Source organism: Phoenix dactylifera, chromosome 9 (assembly GCF_051530095.1).
Source record: "Phoenix dactylifera cultivar Ajwa chromosome 9, Ajwa_hap1_PhDact_Kaust_v1.1, whole genome shotgun sequence".
In the NCBI taxonomy this organism is placed as follows: domain Eukaryota; kingdom Viridiplantae; phylum Streptophyta; class Magnoliopsida; order Arecales; family Arecaceae; genus Phoenix; species Phoenix dactylifera.
Genome location: NC_143198.1, coordinates 33,363,779 through 33,389,472, shown reverse-complemented (window position 1 = coordinate 33,389,472; position 25,694 = coordinate 33,363,779). Strand labels below are relative to the sequence as shown.

The 25,694-nt window shown below is 46.0% G+C and overlaps 2 protein-coding genes and 1 pseudogene across 2 annotated transcripts; 1 reads left to right on the top strand and 2 right to left on the bottom strand.

The window, feature by feature from the left end:
• Positions 1 to 3,226: 3,226 nt before the first annotated feature.
• Positions 3,227 to 5,711, bottom strand: MOT2 (sulfate transmembrane transporter). The gene has a single exon (XM_088705168.2). It carries the CDS (start codon positions 5,478 to 5,480, stop codon positions 4,023 to 4,025), a length of 1,458 nt encoding a protein of 485 aa, XP_088561294.2. The 5' UTR covers positions 5,481 to 5,711; the 3' UTR covers positions 3,227 to 4,022.
• Positions 5,712 to 10,369: 4,658 nt separating this feature from the next.
• On the top strand, positions 10,370 to 13,434 carry LOC103721653 (ABC transporter G family member 44-like; annotated as a pseudogene).
• Positions 13,435 to 15,255: 1,821 nt separating this feature from the next.
• LOC103721644 (putative inactive receptor kinase At2g26730) lies at positions 15,256 to 20,170 on the bottom strand. Its single transcript, XM_039131302.3, has 2 exons — positions 18,338 to 20,170; positions 15,256 to 16,265 (listed from the first exon to the last, which is right to left on the bottom strand). Exons 1-2 carry the CDS (start codon positions 19,641 to 19,643, stop codon positions 15,613 to 15,615), a joined length of 1,959 nt encoding a protein of 652 aa, XP_038987230.2. The 5' UTR covers positions 19,644 to 20,170; the 3' UTR covers positions 15,256 to 15,612.
• Positions 20,171 to 25,694: the final 5,524 nt, after the last annotated feature.

The window sequence follows — 25,694 nt, the reverse complement described above, 5'->3', positions numbered from 1 at the left end:
GGGCTGCAGGCTTTTGACAGCGGTAGCCAGGGCCTGCACCTGTTGTACCAGGGCATCGAACTGCTCCGGCCGAACTTGATGAACTGACTCGGTCGGAGGTGATGGGTTTCGAACGGAACGCTCCGGGCTAGGTGGAGGACGTCGAGAGGCATTGGAAGCCCCTTTGCTTCTTAGCTTCATGGCAGCGAACTCGGTCCCTTCCTCTAGCGCCAACTGTTGCTGGAAATTGGACCCGGGGGCCGCCGCGAAGCCGGGGAAGGAGGGGCTTCCGCCGCGGGGGCAGCGATCGACGGCGAGAAAGGTGGTCGACGGAGCGCCGGCTGGTGGCGTCCTCCTGGAGGGGCAGAGCTCCGCCGCTGGAAGGGTGGTCGACGGTGCGCCGGCTGGTGGCGTCCTCCACTGTGGGGTGCGCAAGTCCTACAAGGAAAACCGGTGGCCGGGCTCCCCGGCGCCGGCCCTCCGATGCCTAAGTCAGAGGGGGCAAGTATGTGGAGAGAGCAGGGAAGAGAGTATATGGAGAAGACAGCAAGAACATTTGGATAAGATAAAGAAGACGAAGAGGATGATGTCCTCAATTGTGTCTGTGCTTCCCGGCCTAGGAGGGTTCTCTCGGGCTTTCGGTCCCGGGGATCTGTTTCAAGTTTCTGTTCCCTCCCCCCCCTTTGGTTCTCCCAGGTTCCCTTTTATAGTAGGAGATTACGTTACCTGGGAGGTAACCGGGGGATTTGTCCCTGTCTGTAATAATTGGGCACGATTTGGCCCATTTATGGCGTAGTGGAGAACGGGACCGGATCAGACCGGAATCAGGGAGTTGTCACGGTCGATCGGACCTGTTGGAGTGGTTGAACCACCGGCTGTGGTGGGCCTGGGGTCCGTGGATGGTAAGTGCATTTATTACCGAATGAACCGGCGGTCAGGGAGAGCCATACGTTCTGATGGTTCAGTGATCCGGAGATCGTCTTGGGCCGTGTTCATTAAATGACTGAGTGCATCGGAGACTTGAGAGAGTCTCGTGCATTAATGGCAGGTCGTGCCGAATACCTGCGAAGATCTTATGCCTTGATGGCTTGGAGATAGTGGCAGGTTATAGTGGAGTTGTCAGGTCCCTTAGAGGGTTAGGTGGAAATTGGATATTTGGCTAAGGCATGGGCTCGGCCTGCTGTGCTCGGCCTTCTGGTCTCGGCCTTCTAGTCTCGGCTCTCTGGTCTCGGCCTTCTGGTCTCGGCTCTCTGGTCTCGGCTCTCTGGTCTATGAGCTCGAGAGCGGAAGAGCCCGATCACTTAGGATGAGCTTGAGAGCGGAAGAGCTCGATCACTTAGGATGAGCTCGAGAGCGGAAGAGCCCGATCACTTAGGATGAGCTCGAGCTTGCTGATGGATTTGGGTGCTATAATTACATTTGTGGGGTGGTCCATTTTTCCACCAACATATATATATATATATATGAAGTAGCAACAATTTTTTGAAGCCATGGTAACATTACAACTGTTATTTAAAGCCTTGGGCTAGAAAGGGCCATTTCCCTTTTCATCTGTCGCGGAAAGAGAAACAAACACGTGATGAGAGGATCTGGTGTTGGTTCGACCACCACCACTGGAGAATTTACAAAGCACCGGGATGGCTTGAAAAAACATCACTACGCTAATTTTATGGTAATGATGGTCGAGTACTTCATAAATTTTGATATGGTGTATATTTGTTGACCTAATCTTGGTGTCGACTGAAGTATCTGACCTAGATATTATCCGAAGTACTTGATCTTAAGGTTAGCGGAGTGATGTTTTAGCAACAAAGAAGTGTCATGTGTCTTCCATTTAAATTCATTTAAAGGCAGTTAATGTTTATTAAGAATATGACTACGATCTCGACAACAGTTATAACCCACTATAGCTTGTTAGCCATTACAGCACGATCCCATCAATTTTTACCAATGTACGTGACCTGGCAGTCGTTACCGAGTAGTTTGAACACATCCCATCACTCTTGGCAATAGACACCAACCCCTTCTATGCAGGGGGACAAATGGAAGATCCTCGGTATGATTCTCTCCTCTTTCTTTCTCTAGAAATATTGCCTCTTTCTCCAAACTTTTCACTATTTTCTTAAAATTCTGTTGACTTAAGCACCGGAGAATTCTTAATTGGACAAACTCTAGCAAATGGACTTTTTTTTTTCTGATTTCAAGTTGGCCGGGAGTCACCAAATGAACTTCAACTCGAGCTTAAGCAAAATCATATCATCAGCACTCCGCTCTCCGGCCAAAGTTTACAGCTCCGAGATCAACCAACCTCACCACTTCACCTCGGTTGTCTACCGACCCGATTCTGCGGTTCGGATTCTAGCGGCGACAAGTTCAAATGAGGAGGATGATAATAGATGGAGTCGTACCAGTCACAATCCTGATGTTTCCGTGGGCGTTACTTCATATGAGGAGGACCATCTAAACTCATGGGAACTCATCTTCCATGACGCCGCCCATTGAACCGATGTGAAATTTTCACATCCATGCTGGAATCAATGCTCAGAGTTACCATTAACATGTTTGGTTTCATGGAGCATTAACGGGAACAAGTTTTTTTTTTTGGGAACGATGCGACTCGATGTGATGATTTGGAATTCAAGGAAAACCCCAAAATTCATCAAACCATCAGAAAGATTTCAGATAGCAAAAATTTAAAAAATAAACAAAAAATTATATTCTTTCTAAAATATTTTTGAATATATTTACTTGATAATAAATATAAGAGAGATAAAATTAACAAAATGATGGCAAAAAAAACACCACTGATAGCAATGTTAATTTGTAACTCATAAACTAGTTCATTTTTCGAGAATAATTTGTAATTCACGAGAATCATCAAATTCATGTATAATTCAAGAATGATTGCATACCTTTCAGTCCATTTTTGGAGAATAGTTCAAAAATTATTTGGTCAATAGAAAAATAAAGAAAATTCAAGAATTTTATAATAATTTGAAGAACATTATAGCTATTGAAAAAAAAAAAAAAACCTGCAAAAGCATAGAATGGGGTCTTCATGCTAGAAAATTTGGTGAAGACAAGCAGATGGCCTTAACGAGACAGCAGGTAAGTCATAAGCGGAACGCATACCTCTAACAACATCTGTTTTATCAAACATATGAAATGTAACAATTAAGTGTAGTAATGGAAGAAAGAGACGATTTTTTTTTATTGAAAAACAAAATCTACGGTAAAGTATTGGATCTGATATGAAACTTATTTTCCATTTCATACTTAATTACTTAGACATTGATAGATTGAACTGCTAGTAGTAGCTTCAATGATTTGGAGAAGCAGACAGAAAACAAAATAGAAGAATCGACTGCCTGGCCAAACAAGCCGGAAGCGGAAGTGCAATGACCTCAAGATGTTCACCAGCTTTCTGCTCCTCGGACTATGGTTTCTGTTCCTTGGGCTCGGACTTCCAGTTGGGCGAAGCGTTGGCTGAACTCCGGCCCAAAGATCAATGATGCATTCAAGACCCAAAGCCCATTCTGAAGTTGGCTCGATCGGGCGGGCCTCGAACTCGGGGCCATGTCGAGGCCTTGCATCCACAAAATTCTAGTTTGGCGATTTCTTGTAGCGAGACGGAACATGAAGAACCTAATAAACTAAATAGCAATGCCTCATTTTGTGCTGCATGGTCCTAATTCAGAAAACAAATACAACACGGTTGAGGAAAGATGCATGTGAAAGAGGACCGGCTAATGAATTTGATCGAATATACGACGTCCATAGTTCGTGCTGGATTGGGGGGGATCGGAAAGTGATGATCCGGCTTACGAAAAAGGGTCATAGACTTGGTTTGGAACGGACATACAAGTGGCAGCGCATGTAACTTCATCACAGCGCCTATTTTTGAGACGGAGACGGAGACGGCCGGGGAACATACTGATTCCGATCAACCATAACCACCGCTATTATAGAAATAACAGGACAAATCAAGATTGATGGCCGAGCCTTTTCTCCTGTTCTTGTAACCGGCGATTGAAACATGCAAACTAGACCCCAGCTTGCTCCCCGATCTGAGCAGCGACACCACCACCACGATTTGCGAGAGCGAGAGTATAGCAGTCGAGCTCCCTGAGCCTGAGGAGAAGGTAGAGCAGAATCCCGCAGCCGAACCCGAGCGCGGCGCTGGACCCCGTCAGGGAGACGGCCGCGCAGACGAGCATGACGAAGGACTCCTCCTTGGTGCCCATGTCCCTCGACGCCATGGCCAGCTCGATCCCGGAGAAGAGCAGCAGCACCCCGAGGATCCCGATGGGGAACTCGCCCAGGATCCTGACGAACGAGCTCCCGAAGGCCAGCCCCAGCGCCAGCTTCCCCACGGCTAGGAACAGGACCGACGCTCCGCTCCGGCCGCCGAACCGGTACTGCCCGGCCAGCCCGCCGGCGCCGTGGCAGACCGGCATCGCCCCGAACCAGCACCCCACCAGATTCATCAGCCCCACGCTCACCGACACCGCCGCCGCGGACACCTCCCGCTCCGGGAAGAGGTCGGCGGAGAGCTTGCACACGGCGATCACCGAGTTGAGCACCGAGAGGGGGATCTGCGGGATCGCCGCCCGCAAGAATCCCACCTTCCAGTCGTTCCACGTCATCCTCACGATCTGGAGCTTCGAAGGCCCGAATCGGAGGTCTCCGATGATGGATGGGTCTCGAACGAAGCAGAGGGCCAGCCCTAACAAGAATACCAATAGCGCGGCGGGGATCCTCGAGGAAGGGATGCACGACCTCTTCCAGCGGCGGCCATGAGGGCGATGGGCGGAGCTGTGAGGCGGGGATTCGAATTGCCGTTGTCGATCCCGGTCCTCCTCGTCCCCGCCGGAGCCGGTGACGAGGATGACGAAGAGGAGGGTGGAGAGGGCGAGGAGGAGGCCGTCGAGGCCGAGCCAGGGGCGGGGGCCGCCGGACTTGGCGGCCGCGAAGTCCTGGTCGTGGCGGATGTACTTGATGGCGGAGAAGGCGAAGGAGAGGCCCTGGGAGAGCTGGACCCCGCGGACGACGGGGACGGGGATGAAGCGGTAGAGGAAGGACATTAGGCCGGTGGCGCCTAGGAGGAAGAGGAGGACGGCGGTGGAGAGCCCGGCGGCCATGATCTCCGGGATGGAGAGGGGTGTGGAGGACTCGGAGATGGCGACGGCGGCGATGGACTTCATGGGCTGGACGGGCATGGGGATGCCGAAGAGGAGGCCGGTGGCAGCGTTGTAGAGGGCGGTGAAGACGAGGGTGGTGCCCAGGTCGAGGCCGTTGACGAGGGACAGGGCGAGCACGATGGGAATGTAGGTGCCGAGGTCTCCCACGGAGCCGCCCAGCTCCGCCCACACCGTCGTTTTCAGCCGGAAGCTGGAGGCGACGGCGGAGAGGAAGCAGAGGGATCGGCCGCCGGCGCGGTGTCTGAGGAGGAGAGGAGTACTACTGCCTTGCTCTTGGCGGTCTTCCCCTGTGCCAGCCATTGATGGCGGAGGGGGAAGAGGGATGTGATAAGGGTATTAATTTGGATGGAGCGAAATGAATGGATGGGTGCACTGATTGGGGAGAGAGAATGAGAAGTCGGGTTCGGATCCTCGCGGGGCATTGGTGGATGCATCCCACTTCACCTATTTTTGATCGGACGGTGAATAAAAAATAGAACGACTCGTATTCTTTCCGTTTTTTATCTTTAAATTTCGGCCTGCGCATCTCTCTTCCCTTTTCCTAATCCCACGTTGGGTCCTTTTATCGTCGGGAGTGACGTGCCCTAGGGCCGCCCACAAAGACCGTCCAATTAAAATTCACCGCGCCGCCGCTGCCCAAGCGGTCGAGAGCCACCATCTGACGCGTTCAAAAGCGCGCAATCAGGTTCGAACTTCCAGACGATCACAGACAGGATGTGATCTGCATGCGTGCAGGATATTCTAGCCCATCCACGTATCCAAATTTTATGAAATAAATATTTTTTTTCCGCCTATACAACCAACTTTTTTGGAGATCTTCAAGGTAAATGCGTCGATTGCCGAGTCGGCCTTCCACCGCCAGTCTCCATCGAGCTCAACCAGAGTGGCCGATTGCCGAGTCAACCAGCATCACTACACCGCTTGTTCGGGGCCGAGGATAGAACGGTTTCCAGGGGCAATAGAGAGGAAGGTATTGATGCTCATGACGGAAAAGCTTGATGGTGGGTCGGACGACGGAAAAGAGGTGGACTGCAGTAGAGGTAATTTGAAACAACATGAGCAACCAGACGTTGGAAAGAAACAGGACAGAGAGAACAACAGAGAGGCCCTTCTAAATTTCGGAGGAAAAAAAGGGGAATTGTTCTGTTTTGTTTGACAACATTATGTTATTTCAAGTTTCTTTAGCCTTGTAAGATTGTTTGATGAAAAATAGGTGAGATTAATTAAACTGTGAATTACTGCTGCAAATGGATTGAATTAACTCATGATCCAATTCAACCAGTTTGCGGATATTTATGTCCAAACCTAATTTAAGGATTTATAGGATCGGGTCAGGTTCTAAATTTGAACCATTCCACATTCTAGATCGAGCCTAGATTTATTGGGCTCTAATTTGATCGGGTTTGTTTTGATCTGATTGTTATCAAGATTTAATTTGGATCTTTTGATCTAATTAATCGACCTGATCCAAATTTGGTATACCAATCTTTAAATGGTCGGGTAGATCTGCTAACTTCAATACTTCTCTCAGTCATTAACCATTAGGAGTCATTACTACTATGAACGATTCAGACCCGATCAAGATCCAATTTTTTATATTGGAACTAGATCGTATCCATACGATCCGACCCAAATAATCCCTTGGGTCAACAATTGGATTGATTCAGGATCCAAACAAGAAAATGAGATCACTCATGCACTGAACCTGTGAGAAGTCGGGTTATGGAGGAACTGGTGTTGAACCCAGATCAGAGCGCTCGACGGCGTTGGTTGCCCCTCCGCCGTGGATGACTGGATTTTTTTATTTTCGCCTTTGGGTAAGTGAAGGACAATTTGAAAGGATGACTGGACTTTTTTTTGGCCTTTGGGTAAGGGCAGGATAATTTGATGAAGTCCAGGGCATGCACTTAATTTATTAAGCAGGTATGATAGTCGTAGACGCACACAAGCAATTGTGCCTCATTGGTGGTTGTTGCTGGAAATTGGACCCGGGGGCCGCCGCGAAGCCGGGGAAGGAGGAGCTCCGCTGCTACAGGGGGCGGACGGCGGTGCGCCGGCCGGCTGCGTCCTCCGCTGCGGGGGGGTGTGCAAGTCCTGCAAGGAAAACCGGTGGCCGGGCTCCCCGGCGCCGGCCCTCCGATGCCTAAGTCAGAGGGGGCAAGTATGTGGAGAGAGCAGGGAAGAGAGTATATGGAGAAGACAGCAAGAACATTTGGATAAGATAAAGAAGACGAAGAGGATGATGTCCTCAATTGCGTCTGTGCTTCCCGGAGGGTTCAGTCCCGGGGATCTGTTTTTGTTTCCGTTTTTTGTTGTCCTCCCTCCCTTTTCCCCCCAGGTTTTCTTTTATAGGAGGATTTTTGTTACCTGGGAGGTGACAGGAGGTTTGTCCTGTTTTTGTAATAATTGGGCACGATTTGGCCCATTAATGGCGTAATGGAGAACGGGACCGGATCAGACCGGAATCAGGGAGTTGTCACGGTCGATCGGACCTGTTGGAGTGGTTGAACCGCCGGCTGTGGTGGGCCTGGGGTCCGTGGATGGTAAGTGCATTTATTACCGAATGAACCGGCGGTCAGGGAGAGCCATACGTTCTGATGGTTCAGTGATCCGGAGATCGTCTTGGGCCGTGTTCATTAAATGACTGAGTGCATCGGAGACTTGAGAGAGTCTCGTGCATTAATGGCAGGTCGTGCCGAATACCTGCGAAGATCTTATGCCTTGATGGCTTGGAGATAGTGGCAGGTTATAGTGGAGTTGTCAGGTCCCTTAGAGGGTTAGGTGGAAATTGGATATTTGGCTAAGGCATGAGCTCGGCCTGCTGGTCTCGGCCTTCTGGTCTCGGCTCTCTGGTCTCGGCCCTCTGGTCTCGGCTCTCTGGTCTCGGCTCTCTGGTCTATGAGCTCGAGAGCGGAAGAGCCCGATCACTTAGGATGAGCTCGAGAGCGGAAGAGCCCGATCACTTAGGATGAGCTCGAGAGCGGAAGAACCCGATTACTTAGGATGAGCTCGAGAGCGGAAGAGCTCCATCACTTAGGATGAGCTCGAGCTTGCTGATGGATTTGGGTGCTATAATTACATTTGTGGGGTGGTCCATTTTTCCACCAACAGTGGTAATGCTTTGCAACTCGGTACGGATGGGTGTATTGACTGGGGAGAAAAAAAAATCATGGATGGGTTGGGGAAAAAATAAGATATCGATCTCTATCAATTTCAAGCACTTACAAGTATCACAAAATATAAAAATCTTAGGCTTTTATCTCTAGCTGTAGCTGATATAAATTAGTGTATTAGCCGACTAAATATCTATATTTCTTCAGGAAAGATGTGATATAGGTCAAACTTTTCCAATCCTTTTCTCACAATTTTAAATTGATCTTTTAATCATTAAATACCTAATCAATACATGAAAAGGTCAAATCATTCCCACACAAAATTCGAAACCCACGGGTTGCAAGATTCAATCCCCAACAGCTGTATAGCCTAAGTTAAGTAAACCAGTTTATAATTCTTGATGACTTCTTTTTAGAATAACTAAGTAACTAACATTAAAAAAGATCATGCACTTACAAAATCTATTATCTAATAAATTCATTTTTACGTTTTTATTTGATTTAATAATTGTTTAGAACGTTGTTAATCTTTCTTTCTTTGTTGATTTGCTTTTAAATCGATCCGTTATTAATGTGTATCTTTTGTTGTACTAGATTTTTTTTTTTGAATTATAATCTTTTGGATTTGGCTTATCCTTCTATTTTCTTTTTTCTTATGACAAGTTTGTTTCCATTATGTTTTGGCAATCAATTGTTTTGGCACGGCACTACGAGATTAATCCATTAATTTTTCCAGAGTGGATTCATTTAGTCTAATTTATCTTCTTCTTCTTCTTTTCAGAAGGAAGCTTGATGATGCATTCAAATTAGTTAATGCAAGTCTCATTCGTGTGGATTTCATTCTAGCTTTTAGTCAAAAATAATATGATAAAAAATAATGAGCACGATATCTGCAACGGCGCCAAAATAAAAGGGCAAAAGGGCATTATGTTCTAAGAGAAGAGTTGGCTTGGAAATGGTTGTTGAGGAAATTCTAGGACGCCTAGCTTTGTGATCAAGAGACTCAAATCTCACAAAAGTTCTCCTGTGTTCAACCTCCAAACATATCAAAGCCACCAATCTCTTCTCCGTGCTTGCCTAGATCTATATAAACCATTTCCCCTCTCATCCACTTAAAAGCTAATCCTTTTAATTTATTCCTTCCTTAAGTCCTTATAGGCCTCATAATCCCAAAGATTCTCCGAGTTTTGTTTGAGTTTTTGAGGATTGCTGGCTTAAAAGAAAAGTAGAAGGAAGCCATTACATTCCCTTGGTTTTGCTTTTCTTCTGGCTGCCGGAAGGAATAAGTCAGCGTTGGATAATTTTCTGGTGGCTTCCATGGAGGCAACAATTCACGTTGGAGGCATGAAGATGAGATCTTTTCATTGCCTTCGCGGGACAAAGATGAGGAGGAGGCTCTGAAGTGGGCCGCTCTTGAGAGATTGCCGACTTACGGTCGAGTGAGGAGGGGCATGCTGACTCTAGCTAAGGGAGAGCATAAAGAATTCGACAACTAGAACCTTGGATTGCAAGATGAGAAGAGCCTGTTCGATCCAAGAGGATCACTAGATTTGATGTGGACTATTTTGGCTACTATGAGGAGGGTTGAACAGGATTCAGGAGCGAAATTCGCCACATTGGAAAGTAGGATAACCTAGAAATATATTTACATGCATTCGGGATGCCATATGAAGAGAGCAATGCTCATCAGCATTAAACTGTTACTGTCATATACGTGTTTAGCAACTCAAGATTCCAGAGACATACAGGCACCAATACGGCTTCCACTCTGGCCTCTGATAAGGGTTAAAAATGATCATGTCATCATTATTACATTTGGAACAAAACTAGAACAAAGATCTGGCCCCTATGTTAGTGTGTGGAAGTCCCATCTACCGACCAAGTTGGATCCCACAGATGCTAAGTTCTGCATGCGATATATTCGTCTTTGGGCTTTTTCCGAAGATAATAAGAACAGATGTTCCAGAGATAGAGCTTACCTGTGCAGGAAACTAGAAAGGTTTGTTACATAAATGAAAGCCTAATAGTTACATTCCTTTTCAGTTCATTAATGCATGGAACGACTACTGAAACTATCGATCACAGATGTTCGTTGAAGAGGTCATGGAACTTGTAGAGCTGACATCATTGAGGGATACGGTTGTTGGATTACCTGGAGTGAATGGACTATCGACCGCGCAACGAAAGAGGCTGACGATTGCCGTGGAGCATCGATATATTTGAAGCCTTTGATGAGATGAAGGAAAGCTATGATTGATTGGTTTTTTGTTTGTATATGCGAACTGAAGTACAATGAGACACAACTTTAATACATTTTATATTTGATTGCCGCTCTTCCTGATGAAGCGAGGAGGAGAAGAGATGTATGTAGGTCCGCTAGGGCGCCATGCTTGCCATCTTAATATCTTATCAATTATTTTGAGGCGAGACACAGAAGAAAAAAAAAGAAAGATTTACTACCTTGCAAGATTCAGCTCAACAGAACAACTAACAATGTCTTTTGGTTTATTTTATCAAGGGGATTGATGGTGTCGGCAAGATAAAGAATGGTCACAATCCTGCCACATGGATGCTGGAAGCGACTACATTGGCCCAAGAAGAGAAACTAGGTCTTGATTTCAGGCTCAGCGAAGTATACAAAATATCTAAACTGTATGTGAGTAACTTTTTTGCTTCGGACCTTTTCTTCCTAATAGATGTAGCTAGCATGTCTTTACTTGTATCTGCATCTTCCATTTCAGGAGGAGCAAGAATTTGATAAAGGAATCAAGGAGGTTCTTCTTCACGGCAATTATAGCCTTGTTGTTGGGGACTACTTTCTGGGACCTTGGCACTAAAAGGTAGATGCTGACTACACTTACCCCAAGCTTTTTAACTCTATTTTCGATCTAGAATGATCTCAGTGTGCCTATACGTACTATTTTATATTGCAGGGATAGGCAGCAGGATTTGTTTAATGCAATGGGTTCCATGAATGCTGCCATTCTCTTCGTTGGGTTACAATGTTCTTCGTCCGTTCAGCCAGTTGTAGCTATCGAACGAACCGTATTTTATAGAGAGAGAGCCGCTGGAATGTAATCAACCTTGCCGTATGCATTTGGACAGATGCTTACTTTACATCACCTTACCTTACCTATCCTCCTTTCGAGCTTCTCCATCGAGAGGTTCTAAAAATTGAAGTAAAAAACCGTTTTTTTTTTTCACATGTGTGATAAAAGCTGGATCATACCAGGTGCCGCTTTCCGCCTCTTTGGCTCTAACCACCATTTCCGAACTGCAGGTTGCGATCGGCATTCCATATATCTTGATGCAGTCTTTGATTTATGGTATAATAGTGTATGCAATGATTGGGTTTGAATGGACGGCAGCTAAATTCTTCTAGTACATGTTCTTCATGTACGTACTTCGCATTGGTGTACTTCACATTTTATGGAATGATGGCAGTAGGCTTGACCCCAACCACAACATTGCTTCAATAGTTTCCTTTGCCTTCTATTCGATATGAAATCTTTTCTGTGGATTTATTGTTCCATGACCTGTAAGTTCCGACTCCGAGATCTCGATGGTTGCTAGGTCTTTCATAAAAGTATATCCACTAAAGTTGCTGCTTCATTTTACAGAGAATTCCTGTTTGGTGGAGATGGTATTATTGGATATGCCCTGTTTCATGGACCCTGTACGGCTTGGCTGCTTCCCAGTTTGGAGATGTACGGGATAAACTTGACACCGGTGTGGTCGTGGCTGATTTCGTCGGGAGTTACTTTGGGTTCAGACACAACTTCTTGGGAGTGTAGCAGCGGTTGCTTTCCTATTTGGGTTCTCCATAAAAATGCCCAACTTCCAAAGAAGATGATGAAGGCTTCCTACGATCGACCGTGATGTTTCGGAGAAAGGATTCAGATCAGACTGCCAAGCCATGCAGACTGGAGTCGGTGGTTTTGGAAAACATCCAGATAAGTACTTGCAAGACTTGGTCGGCAAAGAACGAACAAAGTTGAAGAGCAAAGAAGAAAGAAACTTGAACAGGACAACTCACAATAAGTTTTTTTGTGGTCTTGTACTCTTTTTTTTTTGGCACCATACGTTTTTTCAACTATTATTGTAGAACTTAAATGATGTCGAGACTTAAAACTGGATTTCAGATACAATACAACATCAACAAGAAGCAGCCCAAGTAAGGAAGGAAGAAATCATTAGAATCGCAAGATATCATTCTATCGTAACACCTGTATAATTAAACATTCATTTGTTGCTAGCTATTAAATTTCTTAATTTTCATGCGCATTGTCTTATCACAAGCAAGTTACTCATGCCCATGACTCTCAAGAATCCTAGCTCTAGGATACAACAGAGCACATTGATGATTTTAATTTGGTAATGATGAAAAGCACCTCTACAAGACCGTAAAATTTGCAGGAGCACGAGGCAGGATCTCTTCAACTCCATTGGATCAATAATATCCTGCAGTCATGTTTATTGGAGAGCAGAATTCTCAAGCCGCGCAACTTATTTTGGATGCTGAACGGAGAGTACTCTATGGTGAGAAAGCTGCAGGAATGTATTCACGCTTTCGCATATGCATTTGCGCAGGTAAATGTATAACATCGTAAAAATTTTATGTTGGAGGGCTGTCAACTTTGAAACAGTCGAAAGATATTTCTGGTTATTGTGTACTGGATCCTCGCAATGACAATTGGGGGCCAGCACTACTGTATATGTTTGACGAATTCTTCCCTTTTCCTTCACAAATCATTCCTCACCTTATTTTACTGCATCGCATTCAGCTTGGAACTGGAATTCCTTATACGCTGCTTCAGACACTGGTATATGAGTTACCTATGTATAGCACGATCATTTCAATTCGAGACATTGTCAGGGCATAAATCACAATAAAATAAAAAATTGAGTTGAGTGGCTGAAGACAAAGTTGATACAAAAATTAAGATCTAGTTTTTTTTAAAAAAAAATATTTTTTTTTATGATTATTGTTGCTAGCTTGGTTATTTTCAGAAAGCTGCACACCTCGATCGGGCTGAAATTTTGTAAAAGCAGACCGCACTAGTTTTATTTTAGTATGGCCCATTAATCCCAGTCTACATGGTGCTGGCAGCTGGTTGGTCCCTCTCTATCTCACTTTAGGCTACAAGTGCATGAGGTCGGGAACTTTTGGCTTGAGTTGGCTTTGCATCTAAGATCGAGCACCAAGTTTGAGTGTTGGCTAATTATTGTTGAGCTGAATCTAATCCATTCCATCCAATCATAGATGGGTTTAATTATGTCAGATCCATATCTGACCATGAGCGTCAAGTTCGTGAGAAATTCAAACTTAGGTCTTATCTCGATCCAGTTGGCTACCTGACCGGCTGGTTCACGGGCAAATATGACAGGGAGACCAGGAAAAAGGGCTAGAACAGCGCTGGGCGGCAGCCCGAACCGCGCGCCACTGATGGTACTTTGCCAACTCGTGGAGAGAGAGATTGCAGGGAAAAGAAGCGGACTATTGGAGCGAGCACTATAATATATATACTGCTCCAGAGATGAGAGAGAGCCGATGAGGCCCCACTCACCTGGACCCGCAGGCCTGGCCCTGGCCCTGGCCCTGGAGACCGAGACTCGTCCTCGCTACTGCAGGCGTCCTAAGCCGGCGAAACCAAAGGAGAAGGCACGAGCTGAGATTTAGCTTAGCGATAGCACCATCTTGCTTGTATGCAAGAGGTCATCAGGAATTCCATCAGCCAGAAAAATGCTAATCATCAGACGGTGCGGTCGAGAAAGAGATCAGCACGGCACCACTCGCTGGCTGCATGTGATTCCTCCAGCCCCCCTTGCTCATGCATCACCTCCTCTAAAGTATGTAGCAGGTGCGAATGACATAAAAGAGAGACCCCCAGCATTCCATATCCCATTCCACTGTTTCGCGTGAGGCTCCCAGCAGCAAACCCATAAACTATTTTAAAAAAAAAAAGTTAATATAAAAAGGATGTTACGAACCGCGACAAAAAGAAGACTCCCCGCTGGCCAGCCTGTCGTCGGCACACCCCCACTTCAAAAAGTTAAAGCGGATGAATTCCCTTCCATAATGTTCTAAATTAAAAGAAACCATCAATGGGAGAAACCGGCCCGATATTTGGACAAACATAGCGCATCATGGGGTGCGAATAGGAATCGGGACTAGATGAATTACCGATGATACAGGGGGAATAGGTGTGCCAGCTTCAGTCGGGTCGTCGAAAGGCTGACAGGCTGCTGCCCACCACCAGCTGCCATGTACTTACATATCATACATGAGTTTACTTTTACATAACCTAACATCTCGTAGCCTTTTCTTCTTCTTTTTTTTTTATATAAATTAATGCATTAAATAATATAAATATAAATACATCCATGAAATAAAAAAATATTCAAATTAAGATGAAAGATGTGTGAATCCCATATTGCAGTCCCGGCGTGATCAATAAATCCTATTAAAATACAAAATACAGATGCAGATGTACCATTAAATATTAAATCTTAGTTACAGCGATACTTATCTTCTAATCCTTACGACAGCCCAATATTTTATGCGCTCGGTTGTATCCTAACATGACCTGAGATGGGCAAATTTAACATGTAAAGCACCTACTCTTAAAACACAATCACATATTTATCTTCATCAGGTTGGACTCAAAATTCAGCTTCTAACAGCAACGAGAGTTAAAATTCCCTGTGCCAGCATCAGAAGAATCCAAAAATATTCCAGTCCTAACTCTATTAAATAACAGACTAATTTCATGAGTTATATCTTACAACCCAACCTGTTGAATGATAGGGATCGATCTCTCTCTCTCTCTCTCTCTCTCTCTCTCTCTCTCTCTGGTGTGTGTTCCCTTTTGTATTTCTTTGGCATACCCTTCGATGTAGAATTAAAATTAAAAAAAAAACACGCAACCGAGACATCACAGCGCACACCTCTCTCCACAAGATGTCAAGAAGAGAGAATAAATTCTCTGGCAATAAAAGTACGAGCAGCAGAAGAAAGAAAATGAATCCAAATTAAATCCAACTAAAAACTTTCAACTTGACGGTCCGGTTCCACTTCCCAGAAGCCATGGAATCCAATCCCATCCATTACCCCCCGAAACGAATCAATTTGGATTAAATAAAAAGGAAAAAAAAAGGAAGCCAGCGGGGTAAAAAAAAATTGGGAACAGAGAGAGTACAGAAAATGCACAATTTTTCTATTTTCGGTGGTGATGACTTCTATATATTCTGCGGACGTCCCCTTGCGAGGGAAGAGAAGGATCGGCAGCCATCATCAAATCCATCCACCATCATAGTAGTCACGGGGTGGCGGCGGCGGGCGGCGTGGGCCCGGCGGAGCCACCCTTGGACGGGTCGTCAGAGGAACCGCGGAGGGCGTCGTCTCCCTCCGTCCGGTTGAGGAGATCCTCCATCATGCGGAGGACCTCGGGGATGTCCGGGCGGGCGTCGGGGACGGTGGCGACGCAGGCCATGGCGATCTGGAGCAGCTGCACCATTTCCTCCTCGATGTTGGGGTAACGCATAAGCTCCACGTCGAACACCTCCGCCGTCCACTCCTCCCTCACCACCGACTGTACCCACCGCGGGAGATCGATCCCATCCTCCCCGAGCGACGCCTGGTTCGGCGCCTTCCCCGTCAACAATTCCAACAACAAGACGCCGTAGCTGTAGACGTCGGACTTGAAGGTGGGGCGGCGGGTCTCGAGGACCTCGGGGGCGCGGTAGCCGGCGACGCGGTTGGGCGGGGCGGAGGGGCCGAAGAGCGGTTGGAGACCGAAGTCGGAGAGAAGCGCCGACTCCAGGTCCTGCGGCAGAAGCACGTTCGAGGCCTTGACGTTGCCATGGACCAGCCGCGCAGCGGAGTGCAGGTGGGCAAGGCCGCGGCCGGCCGCCAGTGCCACGCGGATCCGGCTGTCCCAGTCCAGAGGCGTCCGCCCGGATCCCCGGCTCCCTGTTGTCGTGCAGTTAGTCAAAGTCAAAGTCAAAAATTAAATACAAAATATGAGGGAAGTAATAATTTTTTTAAAAAAAATTGTTCAGATGATTAATTCGTTATTCTTTAATAACGATTTAAGTTATTTTTGATCCTCGGACCTTCCTAAAATTATTTTCTTCCTGGTAAATAACTTTATCCCAATGCCCAGGCCACGATTTAGTGCACGTCCTTCTCCCTTTTTTTCGTCTTTTTTTTTGGGGTCCCTGAAAGGCGGTCCTGATTTCAAACTCAAGATGTGACTTTTGCAAGTTAAAGCGCGTCTCCAGGATTCCCTCAAAAAAAAAAAAAAAAAACACGTCTCCAGACAATTGAAAAGAATAATATGTACTATAAAAAAAATCATAAAGAAGTAATCAATTGTTAAAAACTATTTTTCTCTTTTTTCGCAATCTGGATATTCAAAAATTATTATTATGGGAGATACATAAAACTGCTGACAAAAGTGAATAAAAATGAATTATTTTGATATGAGGGCCAACCAGAGGTTGACAATTAAGATCTTGCTAAAAAAAAAAAAAGGCCTTGCAACTACGGAAGGCCACCCAACTCTCTTCCTAAAGGGGACTATTCCTGTATCACGTCAATCGTGTGGGTCTGACGCGAGAAGATCCTTGTTGATTAAGACAATTGACGGGCGCTGACGGAGACGCCACGCGGAAATTTGACTTGTAAGGATTAAGAGAAGATGTCGACGTTTGTCTGCCGGGGCGGTAAAAAGAAAGAGAGAGAGAGAGAGAGAGAACGCGTAAACAAAAGAAAAACGGAATCAATAAAGAAAAAAGAACAAACAAGAGAGGCAGACGTCATGGATCAAAGTTAAAGAAAGTAATAGGTAAAAAGGCAAGCATGCGACTGCCGAACAAAAGCTGCCGGATCCAGCATTAAAATTGTAAAGACCAAAGAGGGCATATCGGCCGAAAATAGTCAGAAATTTGAAGAGAAGTATATATCTATAGAGACAAAACAAAAGCATACGGCCAGGGGGGGAAATCCATGCAAGTGGAATACGGGTGATCACATCGCTGACCCAGACACAAGAAAACAGCAGGAAGCACGGTGCGTCCACATAAAGCATACTCGACGCTTACACAGCAGCTCACAAGGCGAGCGTATACGCGTGAAAAAATGAGTGGTAATTACAAATCTAAAGAACGGCTGAATAAGTGGTGCGCGTGGTTACAGAGAATGTAACCCGAGGATGTAACCACGCGACGGACAAAAAGTCTCTTTCGAAAAGGGGGCCCACACCGATCATTCTCCCGCACATAATATAAGGTTGGCGAGCGCGAGACGGATAGAAGCGCCACGTTGGAATAAAAACGAGTTCCGCAACTGCTACTGTTGACCGAAGACCCCGATAATTGACTGTCCACATGGCACCTCGACCAGCACTCCTTTTTTTTTTTTTTTTGCTCCTTCGTCGCACCTACGGACAGCTGTATCTATCAACCATACCGGACCCATCCATCCTACTATGCGGAACCGACTTGTATCCTTTGGAGCGTCCTGGTTAAGAACAAGCAATAACCGGCATTTTTCGCTCCAATTACCAATTTAGCGTTCGCCGCTGGAAGATTTGCCTTAAAGAAATATTTTTCATTCAGCCAATTAGCGAATGGCAAACGGCCTTCACTAATTGCTATTGTTATCGAGTCTAACTGCTAAAACGGCTGTTATAACGCTACAACGACCGCTTTTTTTTCTCTCTCTCTTTTTGTGAACACGCGATGAGCCGGTTTCGGGTATAGAATTCCACAAGCCGGACGCTTACCGCCCAAGCCTCTGCTGGTAGCCACTGCCTACCGCCGTACCATCCTTTTCTTTTCCCACAACAAAAATATCCTCCATTTCTACCTAAATAAAATGGGTCACCGAGCCCGCTAATCTCCGTTCCAATTCTTATTTTTTACCCTTTTAACGCATTTGAACCGATGATATTCTATTAACTAAACTTACTTTGTAATGATCATCTTTAATTAGTTTTATTTTGAGAGACAGAAATCGAGAGAGAGAGGGAATGCACTGACCGTGAAGGAGGGAGGAGAGGCTGCCGGCGGAAAGGTAGTCGAAGACGAGGAGCTTCTCGTCCTTGGAATAATAGTAGGCTCGAAGCGGTAATAAATTGCGGTGGTCCACCTTGCCCAGGGTTTCCATGTGGAGCTCGAACTCCCGCTTCGTGGCCACCACGTCCTTGAGCCGCTTCACCACCACCGTCGTCCCCTCCTCCAGCACCGCCTTGTACGACGTCCCCACGCTGCCCTTCCCCAGTACCTCCGCGGACGCCCGCAGCAAATCCTCCAGGTCGAAGCTGTAACCCCCGCCCCTTCCCACGAATACCAGCCGGTTCCTCTCCCCCTCCACCGTCCCTCCCGCTCCCCGCATCTCTTCCTTGGACGACGACGTCATCCCCGTCTCCCCCGACCTCCCCGCCCCCGCCGCTGCTCCGACCCCCTTCGCCGCCTTCTCCCTCCGCCGCCGCCGCTCCCTCCGCCGCCGGAACGCCCAGCAGATCAGCAACAGCAGAAGCACTAGCAGCAGCAACGCGCCGCCGCCCGCCGCGATCGCGATGATCGCCGCCGTGGACAGCTTCTTGGACGATTTCGATCCCCCTGCCGGGTTTCCTCCGGGGGATGGGGCGGGGGAGGGGAAGAATGGGGTGCACGGCGGGAGGGGAGCGCCGCAGAGGTTTAGATTTCCGGCGAAGGAGGACGCCGGAAAGCGATCGAGGGTCTGGGGGATCGATCCGTTGAGGTTGTTGTAGGACACGTTGAAGTCGACGAGGGAGTTGATGCTGATGCTGGGGAGGCTGCCGGAGAGGCGGTTGCGCTCGAGGAAGAGGCCGGTGAGGTGCGTGAGGCTGTTGAGCGCGAAGGGGATCTCGCCGGTGAGGTTGTTCCCGGAGAGGTCGAGGCGGCGGAGCCCGCCCAGCCTGGACACGGCCGGCGGTATCCCGCCGGAGAACTGGTTTTCCTGGAGGTAGAGGCTCCGAAGGATGGTGAGGTTGCCGATATCGTCGGGGATGGGGCCCGAGAGGCGGTTGGCGCGGAGGGAGAGGACGCGGAGGGAGGCGAGGCGGCCGAGGGTGCCGGCGGGTATGGTGCCCACCAGGGCGACTCCCGGGAGGCGGAGCTCCACCACCGAGGTGTTGCCGGGGTCGCAGGTGACGCCGACCCAGCTGCAGGCGGAGACGTTGGCGCTCCACTGGACGCGCGGCTCGTGGCGGACCCGGGAGATGAAGGCCAGAAGCGCCGCCCTGTCCTGCGTCGGCTCCGCCCTCCCCACTCCGGCCATGGCGATGAAGCATACCAACGACAAGAGCACTGGAAGCCCCATTGGGAGAGCGAGAACAAGGAGGCGGCCGGAGGCGAGCGAGGAGCTCAATGGTGAACTAGAAAAGGCGGTTTTTCACACCGAAAGACCGCGATTTGGGGAAGACATAATAGTACCATTAGGAGAGGAGGTTGGGAGATCGAAGAGGTTAGGTGTCGGAGGGAGGGAGGGGGAGAGAGAAAGAGAGAGAGAGAGGGAGAGGGGAGAGGAAAGGGAATCACGAGAGTGGGGGAGGAAAAAAAATAAAGAGCCGTGCTTTTTGTTAGGAGGAGGAGGGGTTGAAGGGGTTTCCAATGCCGGGAATCGCTTTGATAATTAATTCCACCGCGAGTGAGTGGAACGAAGCACAGTGGTCCGTGAATGCTGCAGTGCATTGCTGCTACCGTGTGGAGCCCATCACCGTCGCTGTCTCAACTCATGGCTGTGATCGAGGGAGTTTGGTAGCCAAATGAAAGTTTACCGTTAGCTCGGTGTACCCCTGGCGGGCCGCCATGTAAGCGAATCGATGAAGGTATATATGTACGTTAAAGATTGATCATTTTGAGGGGCATGATGTTGCCGGCCTCTCTAACCACGCGCTGAATTTTATTTTATAAAAAAACTCCTAAATCGTTCGATGCTTCAATTTTATATGGCTAAAAAGCCCATTCGTTGGCAGCTAGGAGTTTACTATCGTAATGGATACAAAATGTTGTAAAGTAGCATAAATACTTCCATGATGCATGATGCCAGCTGGGTCCATCCTTTATGGCTCTCCATGTGGAAGCAATCATTCGTTCATCCTGGGTTGCTCCTTTCTAACAATTCCTTCCACTGCAGTGGAGTCTTACCGAGTCACCTAGTTCAAATGCCACCGTATATGGTTTTTGTTTGCACTCCTTTTGTCCTTGTATCTTCTTATCTAGAGGAATGCAAATTAGCAATCACTAAACGATAAATTTATCAAAAGACATATATATTCTGCAGCGGGATTTAAGACTAATGCAGTAAATTACGTCGTTTGTGATTTTCTTATTGCATATAGGTTGTCACGACCAATCTAGGCCTCAACACGACTACCAAGCTAATCCATGCTGTTCTAAGACTTGTTATACGGTCGCCCATAGTTAATAGGTTAAAAGATACAGATGGAACATCCCATTAATAAGAATTTATATATAGGCAATCCTAAAACATGAGGATAAAATTTGATGGGAAAAATATTGTACGTCTCGACCACAAGCGTGAATCGACCCTCTCGACTTCTATCTTAGCCGAGATGAACGATCTAGATGAAAATCGAGATGCCGCTTTGCTCGAAAGTAATAAAAGCGGACAGTTAAATCAAGGTTGCAGTTAGAGCACGAGCGCCGCGATTGTCGCCACGTGCTGCTCGCACGGAAGGGTTGTCACGTTGTCAACTTCCCTCTATTATTTTTTTCTTCCATACTGTTGTTTTAATTTTCTGACTTAAGTATTAGAAGATCTTCCACCAGAAACTTTGTGGTAAGTGAATTTCTTGCAGGTTGGCCTCAACGACTACCAATTCGTACTCACCTTATTCTCATTCAACCTTATTTCTCTTTGGTTCTCACCAACCTAAAGGCATGCTTAGCGACAACCATCTTCGGCTCATAATTTAACGGCAATATAACTAATCACACAATATATAACAAAATGTTAGGCATCCACCAATTATTTCTGCTGGCATGCTTGAGATGCCCAATTATTTCTATCATATTTAACCAGTGGAGATAGGAAATACCCAAAGAATTACTAAAAAATAGAGCAGATAATCAAGACTCTTTCCTTTAACGGGAAGAGCTGGAAAATTTTCAAGACTGGAAGCATTATTCTCCAAGAACTACCAAAGATGCGGAACAAGAAAAAGAACCCCTAATCAATGGCTCCTTTGATTCCACTCTGAGCGGGGGACAAGAAAAAGGTAAATGCTACAGAGAAGGGATTGGACAGCCCCTTAGCCATGTGCCACGCTAGTGCCCTTTCCACGGTCGATGACAGATCATAAGGCAACACCCTCGTTTAAATGGCCATGACCCACCCTTCTGCTGTGGAAAGCAGGGTTCAAGACAGCGGGGACCAATTCGGAGTAATCAAAGACATGAAACAGAGACCTTGAGGAATCTAGATCCCTGTTGAGGCCGAAAATAGGGCTCCTGAGGAGTAACCAGAGGAAGGCTATATATCTAGAAGCGGACATACGTGCGACCTTATGCATTAACTTCCATACCCATCAAGTTGGGCCTCATTTATGACGCAGCTTTGACTCTTATGTCAACTCGCTCCGAAAAGAAATAACTTGGAAAATTCTACGAGAAATGTGCTATCAAATCAACAAGGGAGAAGGCGAAGACTGATGCAATTGACGGGAAAATAAGGGTCGGCGGCGGCTGGCGAACAATATACTGCCGAGCTAAAATCAGTGGGGGAGCATGATGCTTGGATGTCACTTACTTCTTAAAAATGGTCAGGGGACCATCAAAAAAACAAAAGCCTTCAATAAACTATGAGTTGGACGAGTAAAGGTCTCGATAGGATGCTTGTGATATTTGTTTTTGGAAGAATAAAACCCATCATGGGCTAAGTAAACAATCATTCGTTCAATAATAGTCAAATATTTTATGGTCCCTTAACAGTTGGAGGACATCCGAACAAAGTGCACACCACCAGCATCCAAAAGGAAAACACACAACTGAATGGCTGAAGACAGCTTTAACTCTTAAATTATAAAATTTATGTGAGAATTTCTAAGTAGTTTTTGGATGCTTATGCGGGGTCAAAAAAAAAACTCAAATAATAATTTCCAACTAATCTAGTCTTAGGTTGCGACAATATAACTGTATAAACAATGAAAGAATAGCATCTGTGCCTATATCATCGCAAAGACCTCCAGCATCTTAAGAAAGATAGCCAACACATCATAACATATGCCTTCCTATCCAGGTTCTTCACTAGATGGGATCATGACCGCTTTTGTTCTTCAGAATGATCATGGCTGGATGTTATTCAGAATATATAGCAAACACCTCTTTCTAGATTTTCTATCATACACTCAAAAAAAAGAAAAAAAAAAGAAGAGAAATTAACCATCTACCTGACAAAGCACAAAGCTAGAGTTCATGTCTTGGCAGCTAGATATTGCAAATAAAGCTCCTTTTGTCAGATTTATCCAAGTTACCCAACGAGCTCTCTCTCTCTCTCTCTCTCTCTCTCTCTCTCTCTCGCAAAAAGCTCCTCTCTAATTCAAACCCTCGATCCCTACAACCAATAAGAAGATTGTCGCCATTCTTCCTCTCGAGGACTTGATTAACTGGATCCTTGCAACATGTGATTGCTGCCGCCAGTTTCGTTCCGACTACAAGAATACATCCTAATTTGTCGCTGCTTACGAGCAGGAACTCACGCTCCTCAGCCAGCCTCATCCTCATCACCTCAGGCTCGGTGCTCAGAGGCCTGACGACATCCCGGTCCCGAAGGGCACAGGCCACATTTCATCCCGGTCCTTCATCCAGTCCCGAAGGGCACAGGCCACATTTATCCGAAAGATCTCCGTTCCCCTGCACAGCAGCAGAGCAAAGGCTGGCAAATCCAGCAGCCCGACACAAACAGAGGGGAAAGATAAATGGTCGAGGCACGTAGCAAGTGAGGATCAAAAGACTAGGATCCTTGCTATGCCCGATCTGCATCATTGCTCTTGCAACAACAAAATCACCTTTTTCAGGGAAAACAAAATCAGTTGCAAGCATGCATTCATGACCTCCTCCATTTTTTTTTTTTTTTATTTGGGTTGATGGAAAATGAAGCCAGGAAGCTCTCCCTAGCATTCGTTAAAGAATCACATAGGTGATTACAAGATACAGAGCAAACCGAAGAAATTCTCACGAATGATTCTTTCACCCTGATTCCACATTTCCTCCTTGCATGGCAGGCATGAGGACCTCTGATTAGTTTCCAAGCCCACTCGGCCAAAGAACTTGGTTCATGCCACCAAGATTTTTAATGCCCAGGCCATCACCTTTTTTATCTCTGCAAATACCATCCCAGCTAACCAAACAATGGAAACCGCTCATATGGTCCTCACCTTTCCACAAAAAGGCTCATCGAAGTTGATCAATTCTGTTGACCACCCAATGTGGAAGCTAGAAGACCGATACGTAATAAGATGGTATCGCTGATAGCACTGCATCAATCAAAAGTAAGACGACCCTGATGCTAAGGAGTTTTAAGTTTATCTTTCCAAGCGGCGAGCCTAGAGGAGACCATCTCAATGAGGGGCATCCAATAATGCTTCGGAAGCTTTCGATCGCTAAGCGGCAAACCCAAATAGGTAAAAGGAAATGACCAATTTTTCGCAATTCATCAAGGTGGACAAGCCAGCAAAGTAGCCTCCTCTCTTTCCTTGTTCATGCAAATCGGCGAACTTTTTTGGAAATTTGTTTTTAGCCCCGAAGCTTGTTCGAAAGCCAAGTGAACTGCCTTGATTGCCGCTAAGATTTTCTTTTTGAAAGACTCGTAAGGTTTCGAGAAGCCAGAGTGGAACCCATTTTTTCAATTTTGACCAATGGAGCTAGCCCGCTTGCTTCAAGACTCAGGATAGAACATCAATCACCAAGATAAAGAGAGCCTGAGATAGGGGTTCTCCTTGTCTGAGTCCCTATCGACACTTAATCCATTTGCTCGGTGAACCATTCACTGGGGCACCAATAGATGCAGAAGAAGGTAATGCTTCGATCCAGCTCGCCCACTTATCTAAGAATATTCTTCCTCGAAGAACTGCCAAGAGAGAGCTCCAATTCACCTCATCAAAAGCCATTCTTACATACAACCCCCTTGAGTTTGATTCTCTTACAAAAAGCCACCATTTTATGGGCGCAACATAAATTGTCAATGATGCACCTCCCTTTAACAAGTGCCGATTGAGATTCATCCTCCAACAAATTTGGCTAATCTAACAGCAAGAACTTTGGTGACGATTTTGTGGAGAATATTGAGCTTAAAAAACCATCCAATTCTAGGCTCATCCTTGAATAGAGAATACACCATTAAATAAGATCCCATTGCTTCTCAATATGGAAGCTGTAGATTGCAGAGCTGCTATGGTAGCCGATCGATTTCCACTATGCCGTCCGATGAGTTGGATATTCCTCAGCTCGCTGGAATCCTGCCAAGCGAGATTCTCAATGTCACTTGGATATTCCTCATTCCTAGAGGAAACTGGATGGATCAACTTTGCCGGAGCAAGGGACGCAGGTGCAAAATTATTAATCTCAAAGATGCTTATAAGCTTCTTTCTCAGCCTCAAACAACCTGCCCATCCACTGTGTACTAGCTGGATTGGGAAAGTTCGCACAGTAGTCCCTAATGTCAAGTTTGATCTAATTAATCCCTGATATCTGGAGTACTGAGAAATGTTGGAAATCAAGAAAAGTGATGTTCCATATAGGCCATCTTGAAGATATATGCTGCATGAAAGTTCTTCACATCAACTAATCTGATCTTATCAAATTTAGGATGATATTATTACTTATAAAACTTGGGTATTATTAATAATGTATAGACTGCATAATTTAGTACCATCTGACTGCTCGCAAATCAATACAGCCATTAGCCAGGCTTCAACTTAGTGATACAGCTTAGTATGGAAGTCTGCATCGTTAAAACAGTCAAATATTGAATTAATAGCCATTATAGTGTTATAATATCTATGATAATAACATTAAAGGCCTTCTATCTTTTTATATAGATAATTGATTTTTACATAAGTGTCATCCCATTTTAACGACCGTCATATAATATGAATGAAAATTGTTGTTTGACATTACCGTCATTCTTCCAAAGAATTTTTTTACTTAAAATCGATATGTTAGGGAATGAAAAACGTATTCATTTTGATTGAATGTAGCATCATAATCTCTCCACCATGAATTGATTATTCCACTATTAGTTATTACATATATTAATGACCATCGTAATAGCCCATAATTTTATTATCGAACAAACCTAGCATGGGGATAGTTACAGGCAGACGACAATTGTTATTATTAGAATTTTAGA

Bases quoted from the DNA above. Each gene is read 5' to 3' on its own strand.
- MOT2 (XM_088705168.2), bottom strand. From the start codon at position 5,480: ATGGCTGGCACAGGGGAAGACCGCCAAGAGCAAGGCAGTAGTACTCCT.
- LOC103721644 (XM_039131302.3), bottom strand. From the start codon at position 19,643: ATGGGGCTTCCAGTGCTCTTGTCGTTGGTATGCTTCATCGCCATGGCC. The intron at 16,266-18,337 runs GTCAGTGCATTC...GCACGACAACAG, and splicing joins CCTCTCCTCCCTCCTTCACG to GGAGCCGGGGATCCGGGCGG.